General features: G+C 42.3%; 1 protein-coding gene across 1 annotated transcript; it reads left to right on the top strand.

The window, feature by feature from the left end:
* The first annotated feature begins 139 nt into the window (after positions 1 to 139).
* On the top strand, positions 140 to 7,738 carry LOC115465319 (gastrula zinc finger protein XlCGF8.2DB-like). The gene is made up of 2 exons (XM_030195769.1): positions 140 to 1,070; positions 7,701 to 7,738. Exons 1-2 carry the CDS (start codon positions 140 to 142, stop codon positions 7,736 to 7,738), a joined length of 969 nt encoding a protein of 322 aa, XP_030051629.1.
* Positions 7,739 to 14,509: the final 6,771 nt, after the last annotated feature.

Here is a 14,509-nt window from a genome sequence, read left to right as displayed (position 1 = left end):
ATGTTCAGAATGTGATAAAGCTTCACTGAGAGAGGACGACTAACATATCATCAAAAAATCCACACTGAGAAAACGATTTTTCCTGTTCTGATGTGAGAAAAGCTTCACTGAGGAAGGACGACTAATAACTCATCTAAAAATGCACACTGGTGAGAGACCATTTTCATGCTCTGAATGTGAAAGAAGCTTCACTTGCAAGAAATATCTAATAGCTCACCAGAAAATCCACTTTGAGAGACCATTTTCTTGTTCTGAATGTGAGAAAAGCTTCATTGAAAAAGCACATCTAATATCTCATCAGAAAATGCACACAGGTGAGAGACCATTTTCATGTTCAGAATGTGGGAAAAGCTTCACTGAGAGAAGACATTTAATTTATCACCAGAAACGTCACAGTAGTGAGAGACTATTTTCTTGTTCTGAATGTGAGAAAAGCTTCATTGAGAAAGCATATCTAATATGTCATCAGAAAGTGCATACAGGTGAGAAACCTTTTTCATGTTCAGAATGTGAGAAAAGCTTTACTGAAAAAAGACAACTAGAATCTCATCAGAAAACACACACTGGTGAGAGACCATTTTCATGCTCTGAATGTAAGAAAAGCTTTGTTGACAAAAGACGACTAATGGTTCATCAGAAAATACACAGTGCTGAAAGATCGTTTTTGTGCTCTGAATGTAAGAAAGGTTTCACTTGCAAGAAATATCTACTAGCTCACCAGAAACTCCACACTAGTGAGAGACGATTTTCATGTTCAGAATGTAAAAAACGTTTTCTTGAGAGGAGTCATCTAAAATCTCATCAGAAAATACACACTGGTGAGAGACCATTTTCATGTTCAGAATGTAGGAAAAGCTTCACTTGCAAGAGATATTTAATAGCTCACCAAAAAATCCACAATGATCAGAGACCACTTTCATATTCTGAATGTAAGAACAGCTTTACAGAGAAAGCACGACTAATATCTCATCAGAAAATACACACTGGTGAGAGACCATTCCCTTGTTCTAGATGTGACAAAAGGTTTATTGGGAAGAGACAACTAATATTTCATCAGATGACACACACAGGTGAGAGACCATTTTCATGCTCTACATGTGAGAAAAGGTTCACTGAGAAGAGACAATTAATATATCACCAATTGACACACAGGGCTCGAATGAAGAAAATAAGAAGCAACATAAACACTGGAAAATGTAGATGCAAAGCATTGATAGGGCTAAAGAGACTATGAAGAGAAATTTTCTGCAGAGGAAAAACTCACATTAACAACTCTTCAGGTACATCAGGAGCAGAAAGCCTGTGAGGGAATCTGTGGGACTGTTAGATCATAAAGGAGCAAAAGGGTCACTCAGGGATGGCAAAGGCCATAGTGGAGAGACTAATGAATTCTGGGTTCGGTCTTTATAGAAGAAGATGTAAGAGATCTACCTGTACCAGAATGGTTTTCAAGGTGAGAATGTGGAGGAGCTGAAAGAAATTGACAAATCAAAGAGTAGTAAATCACCTGGACTGGATGGCATGCACCTTAGTGTACTGAAAGAACTCAAACATCAAATTCCTGATCTGCGGTTAGTGATCTGACCTGCCATTAGATTGGAGGGTGGCCAATATAACACCAATTTTTAAAAAGGGTTCCCGGTGTGATCCGGGAAATTAAAGACTGGTAAGCCTGATGTCAGTGCTGAGCAAAATAGTGGAAACTATTATAAAGAATAGAATTATGAAACACACGTGGTTTAATGGGAAGAGTCAGCATGGATTCAGCCAAGGGAAGTCTTGCCTGCACCAATTTGCTATATTCTTTGAAGGAGTGAATAAACATGTGACTAAAGGTGAGCCTGGTGATGCAGTGTATTTAGATTTTCAGAAAGCTTTTGATAGTTCCTCATGAGAGACTCTTGAGAATATTAAAGGGTCATGGGATAGGATGCAATGTTCTGTTGTGGGCTTAAATGGCCATTTTTTCAGTAGTGAGGCTGAATAGTGGAGTGCCACAGGGATCTGTACTGGGACCGGTGCTATTTAACATATTTATAATGATCTAGAAATCAGAATGACAAGCGAGGTGATAAACTTTACAGATGACACAAAGCTATTCAAAGTTGTTAAATCACATGCAGACTATGAAAAATTGCAGGAAGACCTTGGGAAATTGATAGACCGGGCATCCAAGTGGCGCATGAAATTTAATATGGACAAATGCAAAGTAGTGCACATTGGGAAGAATCCAAATTTTAGTTACCTGATGCTAGGGTCCACCTTGGGCATCAGCACCCAAGTAAACGATCTAGGTGTCATTGTAGACAATACACTGAAATCTTCTGCCCAGCATGCAGCGGTGGCCAAAAAAAGCAAACAGGATGCTAGGAATTATTAGAAAAGTGATGGTCAATAAGACCAAGAATACTATAATGCCTTTATATCACTCCATGGTGCAACCTCACCTTTAATATTGCATTCAGTTCTGGTTGCTGTATCTTAAAAGAGATCTAGCGGAATTAGAAAAGTTCAAAGAAGAGCGACCAAAATGAGAAAGGGGATGGGACTCCTCTTGGATGAGGAAAGACTAAAGAGGTAGGGCTCTTCAGCTTGGAAAGAGACGGCTGAATAGAGATATGATGAGGTCTACAAATCCCGATTGGTGTAGAATGAATAGAAGTGAATCGATTTTTACTCTATCAAAAACATACAAAGACTAGGGGACACTCAATGAAATTACATGGAAATACTTTTAAAACAATAGAGGAGGAAATATTTAGTCACTCAATAAATAGTTAAGCTCCGGAACTCATTGCAGTTAGTGTATCTGGGTTTAAAAAAAGGTTTGGACGAGTTCCTGGAGGAAAAGTCTGTCTGCTATTGAGAGAGTCATGGGGAGCCTACTGCTTACCCTGGGATTAGTAGAATGGAATGTTGCTGCTATTTGGGTTTCTATGTCAAAAGAAAGGTGTAGTAATTACGTGGCAACACAAATAGCTACTCTCACTGGAAAATCATTTCAAATTGTAATTCTTATTTTTATAACTACTTTTTGCAAATGGTGTTGTTTTGTCAGCACAACTGACTGTTTTAGACTGGCCGGAAGCAAGTAACATGCACCATAAACACTATTTGTCTGATGTGGGCGTCGGGTGTTATGAGTTCTTAACAGCGCTGCGTTCTGTACATACAGATACGTATTTTGCTTTCTTGTTTCTTTTTAGAGATTTTGGTAGTTAAATAAAAATGTCTTTGCAAGTAATGTTCTTGGCTTACGATGTGCCTATTTTTTTTTTTTTTTTTACATATAATGAAAAAGACAGTTGAGGAGTGGCCTAGTGGTTAGAGCACCGGTCTTGAAATCCAGAGGTTGCCAGTTCAAATCCCGCTGCTGCTCCTTGTGATCTTGGGCAAGTCACTTAACCCTTCATTGCCTCAGGTACAAACATAGATTGTGAGCCTGCCTGGGACAGAGAAATATCCAGTGTACCTGAATGTAACTCACCTTGAGCTACTACTGAAAAAGGTGTGAGCAAAATCCAAATAAATTATTTGAGATTCTGTTGCTACTATTTGAGATTCTACATGGAATGTTTCTGTTCCACTAGCAACATTCCATGTAGAAGCCTGCGCGGCCGCGTTGCTGATCTGCAAGGGCAGGCTTCTACATGGAATGTTGCTAGTGGAGTAGCCTAGTGGTTAGTGCAGTGGAACATTGAACGTTGCTATTATTTGAGATTCTACATGGAATGTTGCTGAGTGGAGGAGTGGCCTAGTGGTTAGAGCACCGGTCTTGCAATCCAGAGGTGGCTGGTTCAAATCCCACTGCTGCTCCTTGTGATCTTGGGCAAGTCACTTAACCCTCCATTGCCTCAGGTTCAAACTTAGATTGTGAGTCCTCCTAGGACAGAGAAAAATCCTGAGTACCTGGCAACGTGGCTGCGCAGGCTTCTGGTTCTGTTGCAGGACGTCAGACAAATAGAACCAGAAGCCTGCGCTTGCAGATCAGCAACGATTCTGGAATCCTAAAGAGTGACAAGAGTCCATGCAGAACCTCAAAGAGTAGCAACATTCCATGTAGAACCCTAAAGAATAACAAGTGGAGGAGTGGCCTAGTGGTTAGAGCACCAGTCTTGCAATCCAGAGGTGACCGCTTCAAATCCCACTGCTGCTCCTTGTGATCTTGGGCAAGTCACTTAACCCTCCATTGCCTCAGGTACAAACTTAGACTGTGAGCCCTCCTGGGACAGAGAAATATCCAGCGTACCTGAATGTAACTCACCTTGAGCTACTACTGAAAAAGGTGTGAGCAAAGTCCAAATAAATAAACAAACAAACGATTGATGAAACACTAAGAGCATGGATCTGGAGTAGCTGTGCACTATTGGAGTTCCTGTAGCTTATTTTATTGTTAACATCTGATGCTCCTTTGTCTTGTATATACAAAATAAAATAATATAAAAAGTGGTTATAAAAAATAAGAATTAAAATTTCAATGATTTTCCAGTGAGAGTAGTTGTTTGTGTTGCCATGTAATTACTACTGTTTTCTTTTGACATTGTTTCCTGTGGAGTGCCCCCCCCCCCTTTTTATTTTACACACTATTTCGGTTTCTGCCAGGTACTTGTGACCTAGATTGACCACTGTTGGAAACAGGATACAGGGCTGCATGGACCATTGGTCTGACCCAGTATGGCTATTCTTATGCTTTTATGTAAATCCACTAAAGACCCAACAGGGAATCCCTATTTTGCGATTGCTGCATCAGGGGAAAATGTTGTTCATTGACCTGTACACCACTAACCCATTTTCACAAGCAAGAGATAGATTCAGATCATCTCTAACATATTCAAGTGTTCCATTGAGGTTAATTTCTCTCAAAGAATAGGTACATAAGTAATGCCACACTGGGAAAAGACCAAAGGTCCATCGAGCCCAGCATCCTGTCCACGACAGCGGCCAATCCAGGCCAAGGGCACCTGGCGAGCCTCCCAAACGTACAAACATTCTATACATGTTATTCCTGGAATTGTGGATTTTCCCAAGTCCATTTAGTAGTGGTTTATGGACTTGTCCTTAGGAAACTGTCTAGCCCCTTTTTAAACTCTGCTAAGCTAACCACCTTCACCACGTTCTCCAGCAACGAATTCCAGAGTTTAATTATGCGTTGGGTGAAGAAATATTTTCTCCAATTTGTTTTAAATTTACTACACTGTAGTTTCATCGCATGCCCCCTAATCCTAGTATTTTTGGAAAGCGTGAACAGACGCTTCACATCCACCTGTTCCACTCCACTCAATATTTTAATACCTCTATCATGTCTCCCCTCAGCCGTCTCTTCCCAAGCTGAAAAGCCCTAGCCTCCTTAGTCTTTCTTCATAGGGAAGTCGTCCCATCCTCGCTATCATTTAGTCGCCCTTCTCTGCACCTTTTCCAATTCTACTATATCTTTCTTGAGATGCAGCGACCAGAATTGAACACAGTACTCAAGGTTGCGGTCGCACCATGGAACGATACAATGGCATTATAACATCCTCACACCTGTTTTCCATACCTTTCCTAATGATACCAACATTCTATTCGCTTTCCTAGCCGCAGCAGCACACTGAGCAGAAGGCTTCAGTGTATTATCGACGACAACACCTAGATCCCTTTCTTGGTCTGTAACTCCTAACATGGAACCTTGCATGACGTAGCTATAATTCGGGTTCTTTTTTCCCACATGCATCACCTTGCACTTGCTCACATTAACGTCATCTGCCATTTAGCCTCCCAGTCTCGTAAGGTCCTTCTGTAATTTTTCACAATCCTGTCGCGAGGTTAACGACTTTGCATAACTTGTGTCATCAGCAAATGTAATTACCTTGCTAGTTACTCACATCTCTAAATCATTTATAAATGTGTTAAAAAGCAGCGGTCCTAGCACAGACCCCTGAGGAACCCCACTAACTACCCTTCTCCATTGTGAATACTGCCCATTTAATCCCACTCTCTGTTTCCTATCCTTCAACCAGTTTTTAATCCACAATAGGACATTTCCTCCTATCCCATGACCCTCCAATTTCCTCTAGCCTTTCATGAGGTACCTTGTCAAACGCCTTTTGAAAATCCAGATACACATATCAACCGGCTCCCCTTTGTCCACATGTTGTTTTACTCTTCAAAGAATTGAAGTAAATTGGTCAGATAAACTAGACCATCTGGGGACATTACCCCCATGGCAGCTGGTTTTCCTGTCCTGATTGTGAGAATAATTTGGCACTTTGAAGGTACTGATTGAGTGTCTGATAGTGTGTGTATGGAGAAAGGAAATCCTCAACAAGAAACTGTGGCAGAAAGATACAGGAATTGTTCCAGTTTTGTTGGGTACCACTGCTTTCATGAAAAAAGAATTTCCAAGCGCACTTTGATGTGTTGCTTGTATCTATTGCACTTTAGGAATTCCAGCATGCCCTAGCATAGGAGTGAAGTTCATTCATGTCATGGAATGTGGAGACATTATACCATGAGAGATTATTTTAATGCTCCGAGGGGTCCTTTTACTATGCTGCAGTAGGGCTAATGCGCTGGTAGCACACACTAAATTGACACTACCGCTGGGGTAGCTCTGGGCACCCTGCAGTGGTTTTGAAGTTAGCACGTGATGCTTCCTGTGCTAGAAAATAATTTTCTGTTTTCTACCACAGGGGGGCGTTCTGGTGGTTATCGGCAGCGCAGCCACATTAAACCGCGTTGATTGCCGCAAGAGTAGCGCATGAGCCCTTACCACCAAGTAAATAGGTGGCGTTAAGAGCTCAGGCATTAAATAGCCGTGTGCTACTTTTAATATTAGGGCACAGCCATTTACCATCCCATTTAGGGGCCCATTTTACCCGCCACAGAAAAAATGGCCCAGCATGTGCTAATTTGATGAATCCAAACTAGCACAGGCCACTTTTTACCGCAGCTTAGTAAATGGGCCCCTAAATGTGAGAAAAGCTTCACTAATAAGATGACTAATATCTGAATAGACAATCTACACTGGTGAGTGACAGTAGATGCCCCAAAGTTGCAGAGATAGAAAGAAAAAGAAAATTGAGATACCAAAGTAACCTATTTAAACAGAACCCAACGCAAATTTACAGAGAATTGGAGAAGAATATTATTGAAGCCTAAACAGCATTGACTAAAGCTGAAGCAGAATAGCTCTGGAGAAGTTCATAATACAGGCTACCTCACATACAGAATAAGTTGGAAAAGTTTAACATCAAAACTATAGTATAGGCGGAAGGTAGATGTGGGGGCATAGTGATCCCCATCCATAAGAACCTAGCTTCTCATGCTAGGCTGATAGCCAAAGACAGGGGGAGTAGATATGTTGTAATTCACTTAAAACTTATGGGTCAAGAGCTTTATCTGTGTACAGTATATGGCCCTAATGTTTATGACCATCAATTCTTCCAGCACCCAGTACATTTGGGAATCTAGTTTTCTAATGCTCCCTGGATCATGTTGGGTGATTTTAATCTAGAATCTGACCCACTCTTGGATAGGTCCTCTGCTCAGGCTTGTGCGGCATTGGGGGCAGGTAAGGTCTGCCATATCTTTATAACGCATTCAATTTGATAGACCTGTGGCATTTGCTTAATCCCACACTGCAGACTATACACATCTCTCCCAGGCTCATAATACATGGTCCAGAATTGATTATGTCTTGACTGACACATTTGTTTCCCCAGATCTTGCAGATGGCTATTGGCCCTATGGAGGTCTCTGACCACAAGCATATTTGGATAGCCTTGGGTCAGTCAGAGGTGAACCAGGGTTGTTGGAAATTTCCCTTATATTGTCTCATGATAAACAATTTGAAGAATATTTAGGTCAAAAATGGTCTTTGGTTTCTGAGACAAATGCAATTCACATTCAAGAGCCCTTATTTTTTTGGGAAGCCTTCAAGGGGACACTCTAAACGTCTTGCACAAGCCACTATTCAGCTTCTGATGCCACACGGGACTTAATGATGGCCACCTTGCGAGCTGTAAACTTCCTCGGTCATGAAAAAACAAAAAGAAGTCTTTTCTATCGTAAATTTTGGTATCACTGCTTTGCTAACAAGGCTGCCAAATTATTAGTGAAGGTAATTAAGGCTTGATCTAGTAACAGATTTGTTCCCACTCTTTTAGCCACAGATGACACTTGAGAGCCTATCAGTCTCCGAGTATTGCACAAATCTTTTTTGACTACTTCTCTTCCATGTACTGTGCTTCTCGAGCTCTTCGGGACCGTCATTGTCTGATTATTTGGAGGATTCTGAAATCCCATGCTTAACCCCTGAGATGCAAACACAGCTTGGTGTGCACTACGGGCTAAAGAGATCCAAAAGGCTATTAAGTTTCTGACAAGTGGTACAGCCCAGGACTTACGACTTCACGCCGGAATATTATAAATATTTATCCCCCCATCTTTATGGGTCCTTGGAAGCTTACTATGATGCTTCAGTCTCTCAGGGGATTTTTCCCTCTCTGTCTAACGAAGCCCTGATCACTTTGATTCCCGGGCTGGGCAAGGCTTCTCACCATACACCTGATTAATGTGGGCCATTAGATTCTAACCAGGGTTCTGGTGGATCGTTTGGCCTCCCATATTCCCCATCTGGTGGGAGAGCACCAGGTTGGCCTTGTTCAAGGGCATCAGTCTGTCTTAAACATTTGAAAAGTACTGTTGTTGATTTCTCAAAGCCAGGCAGCCCAAGAACAATCGATGTTTGTCAGCTTAGAAAGCTTTTGACAAGGTCGATTGGAATTACCTATTTAGGGTCTTGCAACACGTTGGTTTGGGGGGCTGGTTCTATGAAGCAGTTCAGGCCTTATATAAAAACTCTAGAGCGGCTATAGTGGTGAACGGTGTCAGGACACAATCCTCTGCAGTGGAAAAGGGCACTTGTCAGGGATGCCCCTTATCTCCGCTGTTATTTTTGTTGTACTTTGAGCCCCTCTTACAATCCATTAATGCTGACCCAGATATCACTGGAATTGTGTTTCCACACATGCCGGTTAAGGTACTGGCTTTTGCCAATGACATTCTGTTGATACTTACAAATCTGCAGTCCTCACTGCCCCATTTGTTAAGCATCATTGATAAATTTAGTTTTTTCTCTGGATTCCGGTTAAATCTTCAGAAATTGATGGCATTACCCATATGGCCCTCTATTAAAGACAAATGGGTGAGGACCTTTCCACTTCATTGGGCACCTGACAAGATAAAATACTTGGGAGTTTATATTTCGGCAGAGATGTCTCAGTTATATGAAAATAATCTTGGCCCCCTCTGTGTATCTACTAAGAAAACCTTGCAGAAGTGACAAGACCCTTCCTGTATTTTTACTGGGTAGGATAGCTCTTTATAATATGATTATTATTCCAAAGTGGACCTAATGTCTTACAAATGCTACCGCTCTTTCTGAAATACAAAGATGAGCGTACTACCTTGAAATTCTTGTCCCACTATTTTTGGAATGGAAGTCATTCGCACTTGCCCTCTTCTCAATTGTTTATCCCTAGGTCTCAGGGGGGGCATAGGCTTGGTGAGTATAAACTTATTTCAGTCGCCTGCTGTATGCTTCATCTGATGGATTGGTTTCGTAACACCACCTTTTTCTCCTGTACAGCAGTGGAGTTAGTTATTGGCCGCAGAATCCAGTAGGTAGGGCATGGACGTCTTCTTCTTTTACCATTGCGACGCGCCTGGCGTTGGCTTTGTCAAACACATGGTCTGTCTCAGGAGGTGTCCCCGTTGTTGCCCATCTCTGGGAATAGTGTTCCTCATCCTCATTGGGGGCAGGTAAGGGTCCGGATTTTCCAGCAGGAGATACTTCTCATGCTTGTTTTCACAGGAGATCCTAAGTTTATATCATGTTCTCACAGAAAAGGGTAAGTTGAAGTCTTTTGATGTCATACAGACAGAATACAGGTTCACTTTGAGTGATAGGCTTGCTTATGTTCAATTGCAACATTATGTTTTTTTTCCCCTTCCTGCCTCACTGTTGATATCTTCAATTTGGGTTGGATGCTCAATTACTGAGACCACTGAAATATTATCATGGCTACCTGTGCGAGAGGCTCCAAGAATGATTGACACTAAAGTGGAATGAGAGCTAGCACTGATGCTACAGGGTCATTGTCTTAAGTCCTGCCTTTTGGGAATATACAAGTTGATGGAGAGTGCCTCTCTCTGGGAGTTACAATATAAATTTCTTATGAGAATGTATGTTTTGCCTCATAGAGCATATTGTGCAACACTGTGGCAGGATGGCAATTATCCTAAGTGTTTCTTGGCACCTGCGTATCTTGGACATATGTCCTGGAGCTGCTGTATTATTGTTGGACTTTGGACTCAACTTTGTGCACATGTCTCTTACCTCTGTAAGGTGAAGTGGATCCTAACACCGTCCCTTCTGTTTTGATGTGTTTGTGTTGCCAGCTTCTCCTCCTGCAGGTCTGAGGCCTTTTCTCAGGAATACATCTTGCTGGCTAAGAAGACTATTTATTTTACAGTGTTGCTTATCTTCCGATCCTCCCACTGTTTTACAGTGGAGATTAGCCACGATACTTTTATGTTCTCTGGAACGTAGGGGTATTCTGGACTTATCCTCTTCCAAGGGTGATTTATTTCGTAAGACATGGGCACCATTTTGGGACTCTAACTCTGGTGGCCAGAAGCCAGATTTTGAATGCATAGACAAGTAGTGTTCCTCAACTTTAGCTATGGGGGGGAGGGAGGGGTGGTGGGTGGGGGATCTTTAAATTGTCAACTTGGCATTTAATTCTGTGAGGGTTCGGATATGAATGTTTTTCTGCTGTTTCATGTAATGACTGTGTTTCCGTTTTGGCATTGATTCTTATGTATATGATGCTGATAATAAAGAAATTTATTAAAAAAAACAAACAAACTATAGTATGGTCTTAAGTAACAGCCAAATAATTAAGGAGAGCCTGAAACTGGAAGAGCCCTGGCACTAATGGAGGGCTCAGCATTTGATTAAAATATTTAATATCTCTCCACCACTCTTGCAAATTGCAAAAATCAGTTGTTAGCCGGCCAGAGCTAATACAACAATAGTTATTGATAGGAAGAATACTTTTCCTGCCAAAGAAATACCCAGATAGTATCTCCCAAAGCTACCATGCTAGAATTTGCTTACTTACATTTTACAAGCTGTCACTGCAGTTGATGCTGAAAGAATATGATCGCATGGATTCTTTGTTGAGTTATCAACCATTACCAACACATAATGGCCAAACCAAAATGTCAGAATCATAGCACAACTGCTTTTGCTATATATCCATCCAATACTCTCCACGTATCAAAACGCTGTGCAACAATCCTACATTTCTCCGCTGCCCCCTTACACCTCCAGTATAAGCAAACAAGGTTCCACCAATATACTTCACAAATAGCCTGAGAACTTTCCAGTGATGTAAAACAACTTTAACCACCAAAGTAATAAGAAAATCATACAATTTAACTTGCTTATGAAGGGGAGGAGTAAGCAAGCCATATGACTTCCAGATCAAAATGTTGTACATTAGGGGCTCAGTCAGATGCAGAATATCTGTCCAGGTAGCCCACACTCCCCACAAGTGATGCTGAAGTGATGGGCACAATGTCTCAATGTCTGTAAGGCAGTGCCAGCATCTGTTATCCCTTGAAAATGTTAACTTTGAGAGTTTATATGGTGTTCAATAGGCTTTGTGCATCAAATGAATAAGACGATTGACAAATGGATGCAGAGGTAGTATGCATAGTCATTTGCCATCTCTTTTATTTTTTTTAAATTCAATTATACATCTTTTGTATTACTAGTATAATACAAGAAAATACAACAAAGAAATATTAGGATAATAAGAAAACAAATTCCATTATAACATGTGCTAAATAAGAGGCTGTCCTAGCCGGGGCAGGCCACTAGATGGGGATGTTCCCCTATAAATGTCCAGGATGTCCGGGGTAGGCCACTAGAGGGCGCTAGGAGAATAGATGGAGGTCGCTAGGACCGGGGAGAGCCCTGGGAGGTCCACAGGTGTAGGAGGTTATGGGCTGGGTCCTGTGTAGCTAATTAACCACTTTATACCCCACCTGAGAGGTGAAAGGAAAGGAAGAGAGCTGGTAGCTAAAGCAAGACAATCCCCCTGGAAAGAACTGGCTAAACCCTATGGACTTGTGGTGGACTGTGTGCTCAAGGAAGACAAACAGGCTGGGGTAAGAAGTCCCTAAAGCATTAGTGTTGGACTGTGTAGCCTCAGTACTTAGAGGAAGACGAAGTAGGGCTGTGTGTCCCAGTACTGAGAAGCAGGCTGCAAAGCCTGGGGTTAGAAGTCCCCAAAGTATTGAGGTTAATGCTGAGCCCAGGAATCTGTGTGGGGAGGCTCAGTGTGAAGATATGTAAATGTATAAAGTATTTAAGCTAGAAGAACTGTGCCCAGGGGCTGGAATAAAGAATTGCCTGAATATGCTGTTGGTAAGACCTGTTTAGTTTTGCCTCTGGAGAACCAGGTCACCCTGAGCGGTGAAAGGATAACATGCTAATCTGCATACAATTTGCATACTGAGAACCGGCTCACCCTGAGTGAGAAAGGGGCCCAGGAGATTGAGGTTGGATTGCTCAGGATGTTAGGAAGAGACTGTTTGGAGTCCTGTTCAGGCCTTCTGGAGAGTGGGAGCAGAAGCCTCATCTTCACAAACAATAGTTATGAAGTCCACATGTTGGGATAACAGCAAAGAATATGAGGCATATTTTCAAAGCACTTAAGTTACAAAATTACGTGGAGGTGCATAATTGAACGGCGCCAGAAAAATAGCTGGATGGCCATCTTTGGGGCCGGCACTGCAAGTGGGCAGAGCCAACTGTATTTTCAAAAAAGATGACCAGCCATCTTTTTCTTTGCTAATACGGTTGAGCCCGGCCAAGTGTCGGATTTTGCCAGGTTTGAGATGGCTGGCATTGGTTTTCAGCCATAATGGAAAATAATGCCGGTGATCTCAAACCTGGCGAAATCCAAGGCATTTGGTTGTGGGAGGAGCCAGCATTTGTAGTGCACTGGCCTCCCTCATATGCCAGGACACCAACTAGGCACCCTAGGGGGCACTTCTAAAAATTAAAGAAAAATAGCTCCCTTCCCTTGGTTGTTTAGCCCCCCAAAACCTACTGCCCACAACTCTACACCATTACCATAGCCCTAAGGGGTGAAGGGGGGCACCTACATGTGGGTACAGTGGGTTTTGGAGGGCTCCCATTTACCACCACAAGGGTAACAGGTAGAGGGGGATGGGCCTAGGTCCATCTGTCTGAAGTGCACTGCACCCACTAAAAACTGCTCCAGGGACTTGTATACTGCTATCAGGGAGCTGGGTAAGACATTTGAGGCTGGAAAAAAAGGTTTTTTGGGGGGTTGGGAGGGGGTTGGTGACCACTGGGGGAGTAAGGGGAGGTCATCCCCAATTTTCTCCGGTGGTCAGTTGGTCGTGAAAAAAAAAGGGACCAAGTAAAGCCGGCAAAATGCTTGTCAAGCCTGGCTTTTTTTTTTCCATTATCAGGCGAAGCCGGCCATCTCGTGAGCACGCCCCAGTCCCGCCTTCACTACTCTACCAACATGCCCCTTGATGTTTTGCCGGCTTTTGATAATACCGATTTGGCCGGGTTCAGGAGATTGCTGGCCATCTCCCGATTTGTGTCAGAAGATGGCCGGGGATCTCTTTCGAAAATGAGCTGGATAGTAACCTATGGAACTTTGTAAGTCTGTGCTTTGAAAATTAGCTCATGTTTATTACTAGAAAAACAAATACCATAGGGTCTCTAATATATGCCCAATTAATATAATATAAGAACTCAAAAGCACTGGAAAACTTGGTCAAATTAGGATTCCCCCAATAATACCCCCCCCCCCAACATTGCTCCCTCCACTCTCCAGGTCCCAAGCACCCCACACTGGCCCAACACCATAACCTCAAGATGAGGTAAGAAGAGAGATCTGGTCATCTTGGGGAGGGGGGGGGGCAGGTAGAAAAAAGCACTGCCAGTTAATGCAGAGGGAAGAGTGGAAGACAGAAATGGTGACTATCGGGGGGGGGGGGGCATAGTGGAGGTGAGAAATGGTTATCGCAAGTAGGAGAGAAACGGTGCCTCCCTTAAATACCACCCTAGACTATAGAAAAAACAGTGCTTCTAATTATAGCTCGGACGATTATTAGAGATAATATGGTAATTGACTAGGGACAGTTACATCAGAACTCAATACTACTGTCATTTCCCTAAGAATAAATCAAAACTACCTGACCTATTCCACTATTACCTTATCCTGCAAGAAAGTCTCCAAATGTATGGCATCAAACAGCACATAATCATTATTCTGATATGTAACTAAACATTTGCATGAAAATTTAAGAAAAAATGTTGCACCAATAGCTAAACATTGGCTTTCAGCTGTAAAAAAGCTCTCCTCTTTAATTGAGTTGCTCTAGCAAATCTGGAAACATATGAATGACTTGCCCA

The sequence above is a fragment of the Microcaecilia unicolor genome, chromosome 1 (assembly GCF_901765095.1).
Source record: "Microcaecilia unicolor chromosome 1, aMicUni1.1, whole genome shotgun sequence".
NCBI lineage: Eukaryota > Metazoa > Chordata > Amphibia > Gymnophiona > Siphonopidae > Microcaecilia > Microcaecilia unicolor.
This window is presented reverse-complemented; position numbering and strand designations above follow the sequence as displayed.